At 37.8% G+C, this 19,355-nt stretch overlaps 2 protein-coding genes across 2 annotated transcripts in view; one reads left to right on the forward strand and one right to left on the reverse strand.

Moving 5' to 3' along the window:
- LOC125857508 (malate dehydrogenase [NADP], chloroplastic) overlaps nt 1–19,355 on the forward strand; it is a 1,084,261-nt gene that overhangs the window by 284,451 nt on the left and 780,455 nt on the right. The window lies entirely within an intron of this gene.
- LOC125858861 (uncharacterized) lies at nt 11,111–16,570 on the reverse strand. Its single transcript, XM_049538644.1, has 2 exons — nt 16,126–16,570; nt 11,111–11,217 (listed from the first exon to the last, which is right to left on the reverse strand). Exons 1-2 carry the CDS (start codon nt 16,568–16,570, stop codon nt 11,111–11,113), a joined length of 552 nt encoding a protein of 183 aa, XP_049394601.1.

Raw genomic sequence — 19,355 nt, forward strand, 5'->3', positions numbered from 1 at the left:
AGAGCATCCGCTACCACATTTGCTTTACTGGGGTGATAAAGGACACTCATGTCATAATCCTTCAATAATTCTAGCCACCTTCTTTGGTGAAGATTCAAGTCCTTTTGACTAAACAAGTATTGCAAGCTCTTATGATCGGTGAAAACATCAACATGAACCCTATACAAATAATGCCTCCAAATCTTTAAGGCAAAAACCACCGCCGCTAACTCAAGGTCATGGGTAGGATAATTCTTCTCATGGATATTAAGTTGCCTTGAAGCATAGGCAATAACCTTACCATTTTTCATAAGCACACATCCCAACCCAACTCTAGAGGCATCACAATATACTACAGAGCCATTTGTACCTTCCGATAAGGTCAACAACAAAACAGAGGTAAGTCTATCTTTCAACTCTTGGAAAATTTTCTCACAAGCTTTGGACCGTATAAATTTATCCTTTTCTGAGTCAAAACCGTCAAAGGGGAGCAATGTAGGAAAAACCCTCAACAAATCTTCTATAGTAACCGGCCAAACCCAAGAAGCTTTTACTATCGAAAGGAGTTAGAGGTCTAGGCCAACTCTTGACCGCATCCGTCTTAATTGGATCTACCTCAATACCCTTGCTTGACACAATATGCCTAAGAAAAGCTATGGACCTTAGCCAAAATTCACATTTGCTAAACTTTGCAAAAAGTTGTTGGTTCTTAAGAATTTGTAACACGATTATCAAATGATCAATATGTTCTTCCTCACTTCTCGAATAGATCAAAATATCATCAATAAACACAATTACGAACATATCAAGGTATTGTCTAAACACCCTATTAATCAAATCCATAAACGCCGCCGAAACATTAGTCAACCCAAATGACATTACCAAGAACTCATAATGAACATGCCGAGTTCAGAAAGCTATCTTCAGAATATCACTATACTTCACCCTCAAATGGTGGTAACCCGAACGAAGATCAATCTTAGAGAAATAACTGGCCCCTTGAAGTTGGTCAAACAAGTCGTCAATCCTTGAAAGAGGATATTTGTTCTTGATAGTCACCTTGTTCAACTGTCTATAGTAGATGCACATACGAAGGGAACCATCTTTCTTCCTTACAAACAAAACTAAAGCACCCCATGAAGAGATACTCGACCGGATGAAACCCTTATCCAACAAATCTTTCAATTGATCTTTCAACTTCTTAAGTTCCGCCGGAGCCATTCTATAAGGAGGAATAGAGATAGGTTGTGTATTTGAGAAAAGGTCAATACCGAAGTCTATTTCCCGCTCGAGAGGAATACCGGGTAAATCATCGGGAAAAACTTCCAGAAACTCCTCAACTATCAAGACCTCCTCAAGAGTAGGGGTTTGAGAATCTACATCCCTCACTCTAACTAGATGATAGATGCATTCTTTCAAAATCATCTTCCTAGCTTTTAGACAAGAGATAAACTACCCCTAGGGCATAGAATTTTCCCCCTTCCACTCAATGATAGGCTTATTTGGAAACTAAAATCTGACCACTCGAGTCCTACAATCTATGGAAGCATAGCAAGAATGCAACTAATCCATCACCAGAATGACATCAAAGTCTAACATGTCATGTTCTACCAAGTCTACAAGAGTACCTCTATGGGACAAGGAAATGGGACACTTTCTATAAACCCTCTTAGCCACCATAGAATCACCAACAAGAGTAGAGACAGAAAAAAAGTTCTAACAATATATCAGGGAGCACATTAAACTTCATGGCCACATAAGGTGTTACAAAGTACAAAGTAGCACCGGGATCAAGTAAAGCATATACATCATGTTGAAAACCTTTTAACATACCGTTCACTACATCCAGAGAACTCTTTTGGTCACCTCGAGTTTAAAGAGCATAGAAGCGGTTTTGCTTTGTAGCATTGGAATATAAACCGCTAGGAGGAGCTTGCTTTCCTTCCCTCCCTTTTGCCGTGAGCATTGGGAAATCTCTCATTTTGTAACCACTCTCCCCGCAACTATAGAAACCATCCATGCCGGCTAGGCACTTACCATCATGTTTCTTCCCACACTTGGCACAAGTAGTCCTACCCAAAGAAGAGCCACCTCCATTACCTCCTGGAGGTTTAGGGTTAGACACCCTATCCTTGTTAAACTTAGGTGGAGCATTAGAGGAACCTTGACTGGAAAACCCTTGATGAAACTTAGGACGACCATGTCCATCGGATCTAGCATGTGAGAAATTACCATCATCGGTCTTAGCCCTTTTTACCTCTCTAGACTTCTCTTTGAGTTTCTTCTCTTCAATTTGTTGTGCGTGTACCATGAGATGAGAGATATCCATGTCACCAATGAGCATGGAGGTACAACACTCTTTAACCACCATTTCGGACACACCCAATACAAACTCACTCATTATAGCTCTTAAATCAGCAACTATTTTTGGAGCATAATTCAACAATTGAGTGAACTTTAGAGCATATTCCCTCACACTCATGCTTACTTAATGAAGATTAATGAACTCTAAAACCTTGGGTTCCCTCATCTCAAGGGGAAAAAATCTATCAAGAAAAGTGGATTTGAACATTTCCCACTCAATAGGACCCGCTCTCACCAGTCTTGCCTTTTTCCATTGGTTGTACCATACTTGAGCAACACCTTTCAATTGATAGGCGGCCAATTTATCCTTCTCTCCTGGAGTCACTCCCATAATAGGAAGTACCTTATAAACCGCATCGATAAACTCTTGAGGATCTTCCTCAATTTTGGAGTCATGAAATTCTGGAGGGTTCATCCTCATAAAATCCCTCACTTTTGAAGCCTTCATATCCACATTTGGGTTAACGGGGACTACCACCTCTCTATTGGCTTGAGCCAACACTTGAAAAGCTGATCTAAACTCCACATTTGTAATTTGTTCGACCAAGGGATCGATCAGAGCTTGAGGAAGAGTTGGAGAGGAGCTTCTTGTTCCACATTCCCCCTTACATTCCTTCTAGCATAAGCTCTTCGTGTAGACATATCCTGTAGAGCATAGTATAAGGATTAGGAGAGAGACTTAATAGAGTTAAACTTTATGGCAAGACATTAGAGTAATGAGAGAAGTGGAGTTTCCTAATCATCTTGTAGCCCCTCATTCATAAATGTGGCGCGCTTCACACTCATGAACAAGACTCTACTAGATGTGGCTTATGAGATATCCTAGGACCATTCTAAACCTTGTGCTCTGATTACCAAGTTTGTCACGACCCAGGGGTACCCCCTAGATGTAACAAGGCGTATAGAACCCCGAAGGACTCCATACAACCCACTTAGCATATCATAATATAGAGTAGTAGAACAGTAAAGAGTAAAATGACCTTTAAGTCTAAAACAGTTTTATAGAAAAACGAAAGTCTAGCTCATGTCTCAACATAGCCATCTATTACAACTGAATAAAAATGGGCCTAGCCCAAACATCATGTTCAAAAGGAAATACAAAAGTAAACTACAATAAGGAAAGTACGTGCTCGAACCATGAGAACTCACCAAGATCGAAAAGAATCAAAGTCCAAGCTCTAGCCACTAGAATGGAAACACTACCTATCGGACCCTACATTTGGGGGAAAATGTAGGCAAGAGTATGCATTAGTACAAAAATGCACTAAGTATGATAGCTTTTTATAAAAACATTTAAAACGTGCTAAGGACACTTCATTTCATGACATGCAATTTACCAAGTTTAAACATCATAATAGAGATAGTTGGAAAACAGAGGTCATTACATCATGGTCAAGGCAAGCTAAATCATATTTGAGCCTTTGAACATATACGAGATACTTCTTTAAGTAACCTTAGTTCATTAATCATATTGTTGTGGGAAAATTAGCCTTAACCGACATAGAGACCATGTGAGCTAAAATATGATCACCTGGTGTCTCCCACATCGAAAAGGGTTGTTCTACTTGCCTAAGGTAGAACCATGAACTTCTAGCTTAAGTGGATCGACTAGCTAAATATCCTACGGGGGCACGTAGTTTATGGGACAAGGAGATTGTTACTAGAAATCCGATCTCTACTAATGGGAGAGCTTCCATCTCATAAGACTTCTCCTAGGAACCTGGCCTCTATTAATAGGAGAGATCCCATCTCAATGTCACTATCTACTCAGTGCTAAGCATAATTCACACGGAATTGTATTTTCTTACTTATTCTCCTCATCCATGGAAATACATGTCATCTTGTCAATCCAATCTACTTCAATAGGATATCTCTTATTCATTGATTCAATTAGGTGAGAATAACCTTTCAACCTAAGAATCCTTTCTATGTGATAAAACCTTCCACATCATGGTTGTAAGTGTTTTATGAGAATAACCTTTCAACAACAACAACATTGGCCCTTCACTCTCAAAGCACCCTTAAAGCATTTACATAGGTTTCATAAGATCATGCATAAGTTCATAGTTATCCCTTTCAAGGTTCAAAGCTACTTTTAATCACCAAATCTAGAATTCTAGCATTAGATAGGAATTTTATTATAAATTCATGTAATTCTATTACTTCATGCTTTAGATCATAAAACTCCTCTTTCATAATCAACAACCTAACTATAGGAGATCACAATTTGGAAAACATGGGGATTTGCATGGGTTCATAGGGGAAAAATCATAAAAGCATTGTAAATCATCAATTCATGCATATTTAGACATAATTAAAACATTAAGATCAATATTCAAAAGAACCCATGTTGTTTGAAGAAAACCCTATCTAATTGATACTATTTGAAATAGAGGAATTTGGGGACTCCATGGGTGGAAGGAACCCATGGATGAAAACTACCATACCACAAGTCCAATATCTTATCTTTAATGAAGGAATTGAGACCTTTTATTGATACCCTAAGTTGAATCTTCTTCTTCTTTCTTTAAGTTCTAGAGAGAGAATATTTGAGAAGAGTTGGTTTTCTTTTAGGATTTAGGAAGAATGAATTAAATGGGATGAATTTAGGGGTAAAAAGTCTTATATATGGGTTCTAAATATTTGAAAAATGACATAGTATTGAATTTAATTAATTAGGAAAAGACCCAACTAACCTTAAATTTAACTTCCAGACAACCATCAACGGACCGCGGTCTGACCCACGCCTCGTCCTGGTGGACCGTTGGTCATGATCAGAGACTCAATTTTTGGGGTCTCAAACCACGGACACATGACTACGGACCATGATTTCACCTACGGTCCGTAGGTCGTGTTGTGGCCTTGAACCCTCAGACCCTACCTAGGCAAGCCAACCATGGACCAACCCTACGGTCTGTGGTCTACTCCACGGGCCATGGATGGCCGGCGTGGTTCGTCACCTGAAATATCTGGAAAGCTTCTATATGCCCATTTTTGTATACGGAGTGTTACATAATCCAAACCCATAACTACGCTGCCATCATAGGATAGGTTTGTGTTGTTGATTTAGGTTAGTCCTCAAAAGCCCCTAGTAAGGTTTTAGAGATTGTATCCATTACTTCAATTCATCCCGTACCCTAGAAAGATATAGGATGACTCTGGCAACGTGGGAAGGCGTTGTTTAATTAGATGCTCAAAGTGATGGTTGTTGGTCAGAAAAATTCACCAAGAAAAGTAATGTTATATTAATTTCAATATTTGCTATTATTCCCTATATTTAGTTTTAAAGTTTCGTTGCTAATGAAGCTGCATGTTTTACTTTTCAATTGACCTTGTTTTAGTCTTTATTCAGAGTTGCTCATTTGAGCTCAGTATGTTGAGTTTTAAATAGTTCTTTCACTCAGTTATTTTACATATTTTACATTCTATGTACTGATGTAATTCGATGTTGTACCATGTCATAATGCAGATTCACGTACTTATGACATCAGACGCATCATTAAGACAACCTTTATATAGCTTTGGTGAGACCTTCTCTCTTTCAAAGGGCTCCAATCTATCTTGAGTATTAATAGTTGATATATATTATTAGTAGAGTATTCAGGTATCTAGAGGTCTTGTCCTGGTAACTTCTCTTTAGCATGTTAGAGTCTTCATAGAGGATTCCATCGAGTTATATCTTTCAACATTGTTTTACAGGCATATATATATTAATTAGATTTTAAGATCTTCAAATAAAGTATTTGAGTTTGTTTCTAAAGTTATTGCATGCTCATACTTTAAAAGCTTTCACATATGTGGTTTAGCCTTCAGTATAGTAGTATAGTAGTAAGCCAAGACAAGGGTTTTCTTAGGACCAACAATGGTTCTGAGTGCCAGCCATGATGAGGGTACAGGATCAGGGCTTGAAAAACTTGGTATCAGAGCCCAAAGTTCAAGTATCCTAGGAAGTCTATGAAATCATGTTAGTAGGATCTTATTTATGATTGTGAGGGACCCACTTATATAAATGAGACTGCGGACATTTAAGAAAAGTTTCATGTCTTTCATACTCTAGATCGTGCAATAGAGTTATCCCCTAAGAAACTTATACAGATTTGTGTGTTGCTCAAACTCCTCTAACTATGCCTTATCGTCGAGGTGCTAGAAATAGTAAAGTCCATATTCCTATGAATATGAACCCTCAGATAGAGCTAATAGAATTTTAAGAGACTACATAAGGGCTCAAGAAGATCCCAGTAATGTGCTTAAATTTATTTGATTCGAAAAGATGCACTCTTGTTCTTGTTCTCCTAAATCGTACCTTGATAAAAATGTATAATATGCTCTCAAACCACTTCTCAAACCTTTCTGTAAATGATACCTTTAAGGGGAAATTATGTTCTAGAATGCTTGGGTAGTATTGTCACCCAAAAGATAGTGTGATTTGTTTTGTTATGAGTATTAGTAGTAGAATTGCCCAGAGTCAGAAGTTTGAAGTTAGAAGTGAAGTAACCTTTAGGATAGTGATTGCGTAAAGTATGTGTAGTTGAATTTATGCACTCAGTAAGTTAGTAATGAGGTAATATTCCATTATGTGTTGGCTAAGACGTAATGAGTGTGCGTAGATCTCATGTTAGTATCATAAAGAAAGTTATTGGTTAAGGTGACTTAAAGTATACCATTGTGTTATTATAGAACAAGCCTAGGTAGTGAATGGATGCCAACATGTGAAGTAGTTTAAGTTGATAGGTTTTCAATGAGCATGGTGATGCAACTAGAAAGCATATGTGCCCTGTGTGAGGTAGTAAGTTGTGACAAAATCTTTAGTTAGAAAAAAGTCTTAAGTCTTAGGATTATATGTGTACACCCAAAATAGAATATAGTCATTTTAAACTCTAAGATTAGGTTGTGATATGTGTGAATAGTTAGTATTCTTTTGCGGCCAATGTGGAGTAGGATAATGTGAGAATTATATATTTCCCTCAAGATTTGGGTTGATAGGGGTTAATATATAGAAAATGATGAACCTCTTAATATAGTTCAATTTTCCTTTGAGTTGTTGATATGAACTTAGAAGAGTGATGTTAATAGGTTAAGAAAAAGAGGTCAAACTATTAAGAGCTAGAGGAAGTGACTTCTTTTGCTAATAAGAGTAGAGGTTCTAGAAAGATGAATGTAGAAACATGAAGAAGTTAATAGAAGTATCTTAAAAATAAGTCATCAAAGAAATCCTAGTATCTTCATACATGGAGAGTTTAGTACTCATGAGATTAGCATTGCCCGATTGTTAGAATAAAGTTAATATAGGTCAGTCTACAGAATATGAAATAGATGCACATACTTGGAATGTTGACTTTCGACCTAAGAGGGATATGATAAGGTGAGGAACCAAGTGAAGTCTTGAGAATCAGATAGATAGTGATGTATTCAGAAAGAGTTATGATGAAATAACAATCCATTTCTACTCAAGCATATTTCTCATATTTTAATTGTTATGACACTATGATTATGTCTTGCATATCAGTATTATGCCCCTTACCTATGTTCATGTACATCATATAGATCCATGACTATGCTTGGTTCCTAGAATAAGAAGGAAAGAATTTGTCATGGCTCAAAGCAGACCCTAGGCGTAACATGGCGTATAGGACCCCGAGAGACCCTACTCAAGCCACTTAGCATAAATCATACAAGATAATATAAGTAAAGATTCAGAAGTAGCATTTTATATTAAAGAGTTTGAGAAAAATGGAAGTGCAAACATAAGTCTCAAAGTCATCTATTACAACATAAGGAAAGTGATTGGGACGTAACCCATACATCACATACAAAGTCTGAAAACGAAACTGACATGAAAGTGATAAACTTGACCCTCGGATCATGAGGATTCACCAATATTCAAAGCCCAAATGAGTCAACTAGCGACTAGTATGGGTAATAGGAGCTCCGGACCCTACATTAGTGAAACAATGTAGGCACAAGTATGCCTTAGTATATGGAATGTGCCAAGTATGATAGCAATACATAAGAGTCATGAAATCATGCTAAGAGGACTTTATATGACATGCAATGACCAAGCTAAATCATAAAATAACATGTTAGAAAACATAAGTCATAATCATGGTCAATGCAAGCTAAACATCTTATAAAACACTTGTGATATACTTAAGAAAGTAACCTTAGCTCATTGTTGTGGGAAGTTTGCTTTTAACCGACATAGACCATGTGAGATATAACATGGAATCTATTGTGTATCCTACACTGAAAGAGATGTCCTCACTTGTCAAGGTAAGAACCGTAAACTTGAGCTAAAGTGGATCCACTAGCTAATCTATATCTAAGACAAACTTATGGTGGCACATAGTAATGGGACATGGGTAATCACAACCAGTCCACACGGTCTTAAACATAAATCCCACGGAATAGTCATTAATCTTAACTTGTCTTATTATCCCATGGAAATACACAATTAAGTAGCCAATCCAAGCTAGAGTTCATTTAGAATAGCTCCTTAATCTTGATTCAACTTTGGTGAGAAAACCTTTCAACCTTATGAATCTTTTTTGTGAGAAAATCCTTTCTAAATCATGTTTTGAGTAGTATGTGAGAAATATTTTCACAACAACAACAACAACATCGATGCTTTACTCTCAAAGAAACCTTAAATCATTTATATCAATTTCTTAAAAAAAAACATGCATATCTTCATAAATTCATGTTTCATAGTTCCAAGCTTCATCATGTGATCAAAATCTAAAAAGCATGGATCATGCATGGGTTCATGTGAATTCAACTTTATAAAAATGTAATTACTTCAATTAAACAGAAAAAGATAAAAGACAATCAATTGGATCATAATTGAAAAGATCCCATCAAATTGAATAAAGCCCTAATTTCAATTGGGGATTTTAACTGGTAAAATTGGAGGATTTAGGAACCCTATGGAGGAAAGGACTCCATAGGTGAATATTATCATACCTTGATGTCAAAATCCCACAAATCTTAGGGATTGGAGACTTCTAGTTGATCCCTAGTTCTTCTTCTTCTTCTTCTTCTTCCTTAGTCTTAAGAAAATTTTGGAGGATGACTTTGGTTCGTTTTAGGGAATTTGGATAATGAGTTGAAAAGTGGTTAGTTTAGGGCTTAAATTTGTTATATAGGGCATAGGGTGGAGGGCAAAACTATCACTCCCAGAGCCTACACCCTGGGCGGAACTGGCACTCAAGAACCATTGCTGGCCTCAAGCGAACCCTTGGCCTGAGTTACTTACTCAGCGGAAGACTTAACTCATGAAGAAAAATACTTGTAAAAGTAAGCTGAATTGTTGAATAAACACTTAGAATGTATCAAGATAACATTCACTAGCCAAGAATGGCAACTCAAGTCTCAACCTTTAAAATAGGAAATAGACACTCAAGAACAAACATCTGACTGTCTATAAAGCCTCTAAAAACTAAGATGGATCTCGGGACAAGACCCACGACATCCTAATGAACTAATAATAATACTGAAAGCAATGAAAGAGATCCTCCGGAAAGCAAGAAGGCTCACCACAGACTCTGAGTGCTCAACTGGATCAATGATGTGCTGGATACTGCTCTTGGTTACCTGTGTCTGCATCATAAGAAGATGCAGGCCAAATGGCATCAGTACATTGAATGTACGAGTATGCGAGGGGAATTCTAAAACAAGACATAAGCTTAAAAGAAACTAAAAAACTTACCTGTCTCAACTCAACTCAACTTAAATGAACTCATTTCAATATACAACAGTTTAAAATAGGTGCAATATAAACAAAAGTTGTTTAAAACATGAATGTCAACTCTGTGTAATTTGGAAATACACTAATACTCTGTATGTATTCAAAGATACAATTATAACTTTGAAATGTATGTAAAAATATAATTTAAACTGTGTATATAAGAATAAAATTACTTCTGTGGGAGTTTCTCTAACCGACAACCATCAATTAAAAGCTATTGTGATGATACAACGTTTTTCTTCACGCTGTCAGGGCCGTCATATACCTTGCCGAGGGTATAAAACCTGACTATTAAGTGAATCCACTAGTCTATGCTAAAAAGCACTAAAGAATTCATATAAAAAGTATGACCCTTTTCTACCCATGGTGGCTACATGGTTTGTGGGGGCTGGGAGTTGTCTGAACTCTCTCCCATATCGGTGCTCAATACTACTCCCAAAATATGATACTAGCTCTTATGTTTAAAAACATACTTCTTTCTGTGATATGAGATAATTGCTCAAAAACATAGCTCAAAGGCTATCTTGGAAATCAAAGTTTCCCCTCTTGCTTAATTGTGAAAGCGTTTACTCTTTTCTGAAAACTAGCTCAAAGGCTCTTTGGAAATCAAGGTTTCCTTTTCTTGTTTAAATGTGAAAACATTTTAAACTCTTTGGGAATATATAGTCCCCATATACTCTTTGAAGAAATGAACTTCAATCTTTACTCTTTACTCTTTACTCTTTACTAAACTTGAACATTAAGTCTTAAAACAAAGTTAAAAGCATTTGCAAAAGACTTCTTGAAAGGACTCTAAGAACTTTCTAGACTTGGCTCTTATCTTTCCTTGAATTTGAATTTATGGATTCAAGGTTTGATTCATGTTTCTGGATGATTTCTAGATGTTTAGAAATCATTTAGAGTAGTTAGAATCAATAGGAAGTGTTAGTACACTTTAGAAGGACTTAAACGAGATAAACGATGAAAAACAGGTGGGGGCAGACGACCCCGGTGTGTCCCTGGCGCGCCGCGCCATCCCCTAAGTTACTGGGGCTCGTTTTTAGCGCGCTGCCCCAGCATTTCTGGTGCAGATGGGGCGCGCCGCGCCGGACCCTCCCCAGGTGAATCTGACGAATTTTTCTTCCCGATTTCTGACATTAATTAGATTAAACCCAATTTGTTTTCTCAATATCTTCTTAGATTCAGATATCCAAAATATATACACTAGAATCTAACTCGAAACAATTCTTAACAACGCTAAAACATCACAAGAAAACCCATCAATACCATATAAGTTCAAGAATGAAAACAATTCAAGAACACAACTCAGGAACATCAAATTCTCAATCTTTTTGGACGAATATAACGCTGAATTAAACATGTTTGGCGCATGGGTGAACTAACCCAATGTTATGTTATCTCACATACCTCGTTGGATTGAATCCTTGGTGAAATTCACAATCAAACTTGAACGTTCTTGACGAATCTTGCCTTTTCTCCTTCTTTCTCCTTTTTTCTCCTTTTTCCAAGCCCTAGCGTACATTTACAATTTTCTAAACTGACCAAATTTTGATTTGACCCCAATTAAAATCCTAAAAATGGATTAAAATAATTGGGTAAGGAAAAGACTAAAATACCCTTCCAAATACCGGTTTTAGAGTTTCCTTATTTGAACAACCCAACTTCAAATGGTCATATCTCACTCATACGAACTCGGAATCACGTAAACTCAGCGGCGTTGGAAAGATTATTCCAAGATATTTCCTACAATATCTGAAAACACACCTAAATAATTCTGATCTAGGAGTTATGGTTGTTTGAAATTGACCAAAAATCCAACTTAACATACTTAACAAATTTTCCAGATTTTTATGTTCTTTCCAAAAATGACTATTTCCACTTTTTAACTTCTTTCTAGTTATTTCTAGTTCAGGGGTGTTACAATGTCTCCCCCTTGGGAACATTCGTCCTCTAATCAGCTTACTCTTAGTAAGCTAAGGATGTAACATGTATCATTCAGCTCAAATACCCACAAGCAAATGCAATTACAACATCCTAACTTATAACTGAAGGAGTACTAAGAAGAGAATTAGTACCATGGTCTAGAATTTCTCCGGGTTCAGAGAGATGTGGATATCTCATCTTCATATCTTCCTCAGCTTCCCAAGTAGCTTCCTCAACAAATTGGTTCCTCCAAAGGACTTTGACTAATGCTACTTCCTTAGTCCTTAACTTGTGAACTTGGTGATCTAGAATCTAAACCGGAATCTCTTCATAAGATAAGCTATCCTTGATCCCAATATCTTCAGTTGGTATGATAAGTGAAGGATCTCTCATGCACTTTTTCAACATGGAGACATGAAATACCGAATGAACCGCGGCTAACTCTTGTGGTAGCTCCAACTCATAAGCTACATTACCTACCTTTTCGATATTCTGTAAGGGCCAACATACCGAGGACTAAGCTTCCCCTTCTTACCAAATCTCATAACACCTTTCATGGGTGAAACTTTCAAGTATACCCAATCATCTACTTCAAACTCTAACTCCTTTCTCCTAATATCGATGTAGGATTTCTGACGACTCTGCGCCATTTTCAACCTCGCTTTAATCACTTTCACCTTCTCCATAGATTAATGAACTAAATCTGGTCCTATCAACCCTGCTTCACCAAATTCAAAGCATCCAATAGGAGATCTACATCTTCTCCCATAAAGAGCTTCATAAAGAGCCATTTGGATGCTAGAGTGGTAACTATTGTTGTAAGCAAACTCAATAAGAGGTAGGTGATCATTCCAATTACCTTTGAAATCAATCACACAAGCCCTCAACATATCCTCTAAGGTCTGAATAGTGCGCTCTGCTTGACCATCTGTCTGAGGATGAAAAGCATTACTTAAGTTCAACTTTGAACCCAAGCCTTTCTGAAAAGATTTCCAGAACTGTGTAGTAAATTGTGCACCTCTATCTGAAATAATCAAAATTGGCACCCCATGAAGTCTAACTACCTCTTGAAGATACAACTTGGCAAAGTCCTCTGTTGTATAGGTAGTCTTTACCAGCAAAAAATGGGATGATTTTGTCATTCTATCAACAATCACCCAAATCGAATCATGTTGCCTGCAAGACCTTGGTAAGCCTATGATAAAATCCATATTGATCATCTCCCACTTCCATTCCATAAGTTCTATATTCTGAGCCATACCGTCTGGCCTTTGGTGCTCTACTTTAACTTGTTGGCAATTCGGACACTTGGCCACAAACTCTGCAATGTCCTTCTTCATACTACTCCACCAATAAACTTCTCTCAAGTCACGATACATTTTTGTGGAACCCGTATGGATAGAATATCTTGACCTATGAGCTTCCTCCATGATCCTATCTTGGAGTTGATCCACCCTTGGTACACACAACCTACCTTGATACCTCAACACACTATCTCCCTCTTGTTCAAAACCCAATACTTTTTGCTTGTGAACATTTGCCTTCAATTCAAGCAAAATAGGATCTTGGTCTTGCTTCTCTTTTACTTCTGACACTAATGATGATTCATCCCCATTCATCACCACCACTCATCCTTCTGTGGAATCCATTAGTCGGACTCCCAAGCGTGTAAGTCTATGCACATCTCTTGCTAGCTCTTTCTTATCTTACTAAAAATGGGCGGTACTACCCATAGACAACCTGCTCAAGGCATCAACAACAACATTAGCCTTACCTGGGTGATAAAGAATACTCATGTCATAATCCTTGAGTAATTCTAACCACCTCCTTTTTCTGAGATTAAGTTCTTTCTGAGTGAACATATACTGAAGGATCTTGTGATCGGTGAACACTTCTACATGAACACCATAAAGATAATGGCACCATATTTTCAAAGAAAATACTACAACAACCAATTCTAGATCATGGGTTGGGTAATTCTTCTCATGGACTTTCAACTCTTTGGAGGCATAAGCTATAACCTTGTCATTCTGCATTAACACACAACCCAACCCAACTCTAGACGCATCACAATATACAACAAAGCCTTGCGTACCTTTTGGTAAGGTCAATACTGGGTAGTAGTCGACCTCTTTTTCAATTCCTGAAAGCTTTTCTCACAAGCTTCAGACCATTAAAACTTCACTATCTTCTGAGTTAACTTGGTCAAAGGGGATGAAATAGATGAGAAACCCTCTACGAATGTTCTATAATAGCTAGCCAAACCCAAGAAACTCCTAATATCAGTTGGAGATGTAGGTCTAGGCCAATTCTGCATTGCCTCAATTTTCTGAGTATCAACTTGAATTCCCTCTCCAGACACAATATGGCCAAAGAACACCACAGACTCAAGCCAAAACTCACACTTAGAGAACTTGGCATACAACTCTCTATCCTTTAGAGTTTGGAGAACTATTCTGAGATGACTAGCATGATCTTCTTCATTCCTTGAATAGATTAGTATATCATCAATGAAGATGATAACAAACATATCTAAATAAGGTTTTAATACTCTATTCATAAGGTCCATGAATGTTGCAGGCGCATTGGTCAAACCAAAGGACATAACTAGGAATTAATAATGACTACAACGGGTCCTGACAGCTGTCTTTGGAATATCACATTCCCTTACTTAATTGATGGTAGCCAAATCTGAGGTCTATCTTAGAGAAATATGTAGCACCTTGAAGTTGATCGAAAAGATCATCAATTCTCGGAAGAGGATACTTATTCTTGATGGTAACCTGGTTCAACTAGCGGTAATCTATACACATCCTAAGGGAACCATCTTTCTTTCTCACAAATACGACCAAGGCGCCCCAAGGTGAGACACTTGGTCGAATAAAGCCCTTATCAAGGAGATCTTTCAACTGATCTTTAAGCTCTTCCAACTCTGTTGGTGCCATTCTATATGGTGGAATAGATATAGGACGAGTATCTGGAAGAATATTTATACTGAAATCTATTTCTCTCAGGAGGGACTCCGGGAAAATCATCTAGAAAGACTTCTGGAAACTCTTTTACTACTAGAACTGACTGAATATGAGATATATGAACACCAGAGTCATTAACTCGGACAAAGTTATAGGCACACCCCTTAGAAACTAACTTTTTTGCCTTAAGGTACGAAATGAAACGACCCTTAAGCACTGCTGAACTACTTTTCCACTCTAAGAGTGGCTCATTTGAAAACTAAAACTTGACAACCCGAGTTCTACAATCAACTGAGGAATAACAGGCATGAAGCCAGTCTATACCAAGAATGACATCAAAATCTACCATGTCTAACTCAACTAAATCCTTCATGGTACTTTTGTGATTGACGGAAAAGGGACAATCATGATAAACTCTCTCTACTAGAATAGACTCACCAACAGGTGTAGAAACACTGAAGGGTTCACTAAGTTGTTCAGGAATAACATCAAAATTCATTGCAACATACGGAGTTACAAAGCATAAACTCGCTCCTGGGTCTAGCAAAGCATAAACATTAGAGTTAAAGACTTAAATCATACCAGTGACAACATCTGGCAAATCCTCTTGCTCTAGGTGACTAGTGATAGCGTATATGCGGTTTTATCCTTCGCCAGTACCTGTAGCAGCTCCTTTAGGTGTAGCTCTATCTGGTGGTGCAACTGAAGAAGACTGGGTTCTATTGCCCCCACTACTATTACCCTACTTGTTGTTTGGACACTCTCGCATGAAGTGACCATTCTAGCCATACTTAAAGCAACCAATGGAGACATCACGACACATACCTGAGTGGTTCCTACCACACTTAGCACATGTAGGAGGCTTACTACCCCCTTGTGCCACACTGACTTGAGAATAGGCAGGTTTGGCTCTGAAATTCTGACTATTGTACTCACTTTTGTTCTTAGGTGCAGGTGCACTAGAAGATGATAGAGTAGGTCCCTTCTATTTTTGTTGGAAGGATGACCGGTTGGCATTATTCTTCTGCTACCCAGACTCATTCCCTGTCTTGGCTCTCTTATTCTTAAACTCTTCTCTATCCCTCAACTTCTATTCCTCAACCTGCTGCACATAAACCATCAACCTTGCTATATCCATGTCACCTATTAGCATTGCAGCCTTATCTTCCTTACTCGATAGACAAGACAACTCAGCAACAAACAAACTCATTCTGCTCCTGATGTCAGCAACTATCTCCGGAGCATACCGAGAAAGTTTTGTGAACCTCAGACTATACTCATGAACGCTCAAAGAATCCTTCTTAAGAGTGAGGAACTCTCGAACCTTTTCTTCTCTTAGTTCACGGGGAAAGAAATTCCCCAAGAAGGCTTCCTCAAACAAAGCCCAACTCGCAGGTGGTGCTCCCTCAACTCGGTTCTTCTTCCATTGGTCGAACCATATCCTATAGACACCCTTCATCTGGTATGCAACTAGTTCCACCCTCTCATCATCAACAACATGAATGATTTCGAAAACATTTTTATTTTCTTCAACAAAATTTTCTAAATCCTCCGTAACACTTAAACCTGTGAAGCTTGGAGGATTCATCCTTAAGAACTCATGGATCCTCGAAGTTTCAGCTACTTCCTATTGATTCCCTCTCTACTGCCCAACTTGGTTGATCACAACTTGGCTCAACATTCGGATAGCCTCACGAAACTCAACATTGGTGACCTCTCCTTGGGGTTGCACTTCTGGTGCGTTAGGTACCCATTCTTTATGTGGTTCAACATTCCTCCTAGTCAGACGACCTCTGACTGCTCTTCGTGGAGGCATGATCTAAAAGACACGCACAAGCACGAGATAGAAGGAAACTTTTTAGAGATCAAACTCTAACGCACGAACTGAGTTTGAAAAAAGTGAGATAATTTCCTAAGTGTTGTAGCCTCCTAATTATAGATGTGCCACGCTTCACACTGATAACTAGGACTCTACAGACACGGCTTTATAGACTCCCTAGGACTCTTGAACTCTGGGCTCTGATACCAAGTTTGTCATACCCCGAGCCTACACCTTGGGTGAGGCTGGCACTCGAGAACCATTGTTAGCCCCGTGCGAACCCTTGGTCTGGCTTACTTACTCAGGAGAAGACTTAATTCATGAAATAATAACTATATTGAAAGCAATGAAAGGGATCCTCTGGAAAGCAAGGAGGCTCACAACAAACTCTGAGTGCTCAACTAGATCAACAATGTGTTGGATGCTGATCCTGGTTACCTGTGTCTGCATCATAAGAAGATGCAGGCCAAATGGCATCACTACATTGAATGTATGAGTATGCGAGGGGAATTCTAAAACAAGACATAAGCTTAAAAGAAACTAAAAAACTTACCTGGCTCAACTCAACTTACATGAACTCATTTCAATATAAAGCGGTTTAAAAAAAAACAGGTGCAATATAAAGAAAAGCTATTTAAAACATGGATGTCAACTCTGTGTAATTTGGAAATACACTAATACTCTATATGTATGCAAAGATACAATTATAACTCTGAAATGTATGTAAAAATACACTAAAATTGTGTATATAAGAATACAATTACTTGTGTGGGAGTTTCTCTAACAGACAACCATCACTTAAGAACTATTGTGATGATACAGCGGTTTGCCTCACACTACCATGGCCGTCCTATACCTTGCCGAGGGTATAGAACCTGACTACTAAGTGGATCCACTAGTCTATTCTAAAAAGCACTAATGGAATCATCTAAAAAGCATGACCCTTTTCTACACATGGTGGCTACATGGTTTATGGGGGCTGGGAGTTGTCTAAACTCACCCCATATCGGTGCTCTATACTACTCCCAAAATATGATACTAGCTCTTATGTTTAAAAAGACATTTCTTTCTGTGATTTCAGATAATTGCTCAAAAACTTAGGTCAAAGGCTATCTTGGAAATCAAAGTTTCCCCTTTTGCTTAATTGTGAAAGCATTTACTCTATTCTGAAAGCTAGCTCAAAGGCTTTTTGGAAATCAAGGTTTTCTTTTCTTGTTTCAATGTGAAAACATTTCAAACTCTTTGGGAATTCATAGTCCCCATATACTCTTTGAAGAAATGAAGTTCATTCTTTACTCTTTACTCAACTTGAACTTTAAGTCTTAAAACAAAGTTAAAAGCATTTGCAAAAGACTTCTTAAAAGGACTCTAAGAACTTCCTAGACTTGGCTCTTAACATCCCTTGAATTTGAATTTATGGATTCAAGGTTATGATTCATGTTTTTGGATGATTTCTAGATGTTTAAAAATCATTTAGAGTAATTAGAATATATAGGAAGTGTTAGTACACTTTAGAAGGACTTAAACGGGCTAAATGACAAAAACCGGGTGGGGGAAGATGATCCCGGCGCGCCGCGTCATCCCCTATGTTACTGGGGCTCGTTTCTGGCGCGTTGCCCCAGTCTCTTTGGTGTAGTTGGGGCGCGCCGCACCAGACCTTCCCCGTGTGAATCTAACATATTTTTCTTCCCAATTTCTGACCTTAATTCGATTAAACCCAATTCCTTTTCTCAATATCTTCTTAGATTCAGATACCCAAAACATGTACACTAGAATCTAACTCGAAACAACTCTTAACATCGCTCAGGCATCTCAAGAAAACCGATCAATCCCATATAAGTTCAAGAATCAAACAAGTCAAGAACACAACTCAAGAACATCAAATTCTCAATCTTTTTGGACGAAAATAACATTGAATTAAATATGTTTGGTGTGTGGGTGAACTAACCCTATGCTATGTGATCTCACATACCTCGTAGGATTGAATCCTTGGTGAAATCCACAATCAAACTTGAACGTTCTTCACGAATCTTGCCTTTTCTCCTTCTTTCTCCTCTTTTCTCCTTTTTCCAAGCCCTAGCGTAGATTTCCAATTTTCTAAACTTACCAAATTCTGATTTGACCCCAATTAAACTCCTAAAAACGGATTAAAATATTTGGGTAAGGAAAATACTAAAATACCCTTCCAAAATCCGGTTTTAGATTTTCCTTATTTGAACTGCCCAACTTCAAATGGTCATATCTCACTCATACGAACTCGAAATTGCGCAAACTCAGCGGCGTTGGAAAGATTATTCCAAGATATTTACTACGATATCTGAAAACACACCTAAATAATCCTGATCTAGGAGTTATGGTTGTTTGAAGTTGACCAAAAATCCAACTTAACATACTTAACAAATTTCTGGATTTTTATATTCTTTCCAAATATGACAATTTCCACTTTTTAACTTCTTTCTAGCTATAGGTGATACAAAAACGATATAGTTTAGGCATTAATATATTAGGACAAAGACTAGAAAGCCCTTCAAAATAACTACCAATCACCATCTAC

The sequence above is a fragment of the Solanum stenotomum genome, chromosome 3 (assembly GCF_019186545.1).
Source record: "Solanum stenotomum isolate F172 chromosome 3, ASM1918654v1, whole genome shotgun sequence".
Classification (NCBI taxonomy): Eukaryota; Viridiplantae; Streptophyta; class Magnoliopsida; order Solanales; family Solanaceae; genus Solanum; species Solanum stenotomum.

Coding starts and splice junctions, on each gene's coding strand:
- LOC125858861 (XM_049538644.1), bottom strand. CDS start 16,570: ATGAATCCTCCAAGCTTCACAGGTTTAAGTGTTACGGAGGATTTAGAA. Junction 11,218..16,125: donor TAAGGCTGCAATGCTAATAG/GTGACATGGATA, acceptor AATTAATGTCAG/AAATCGGGAAGAAAAATTCG.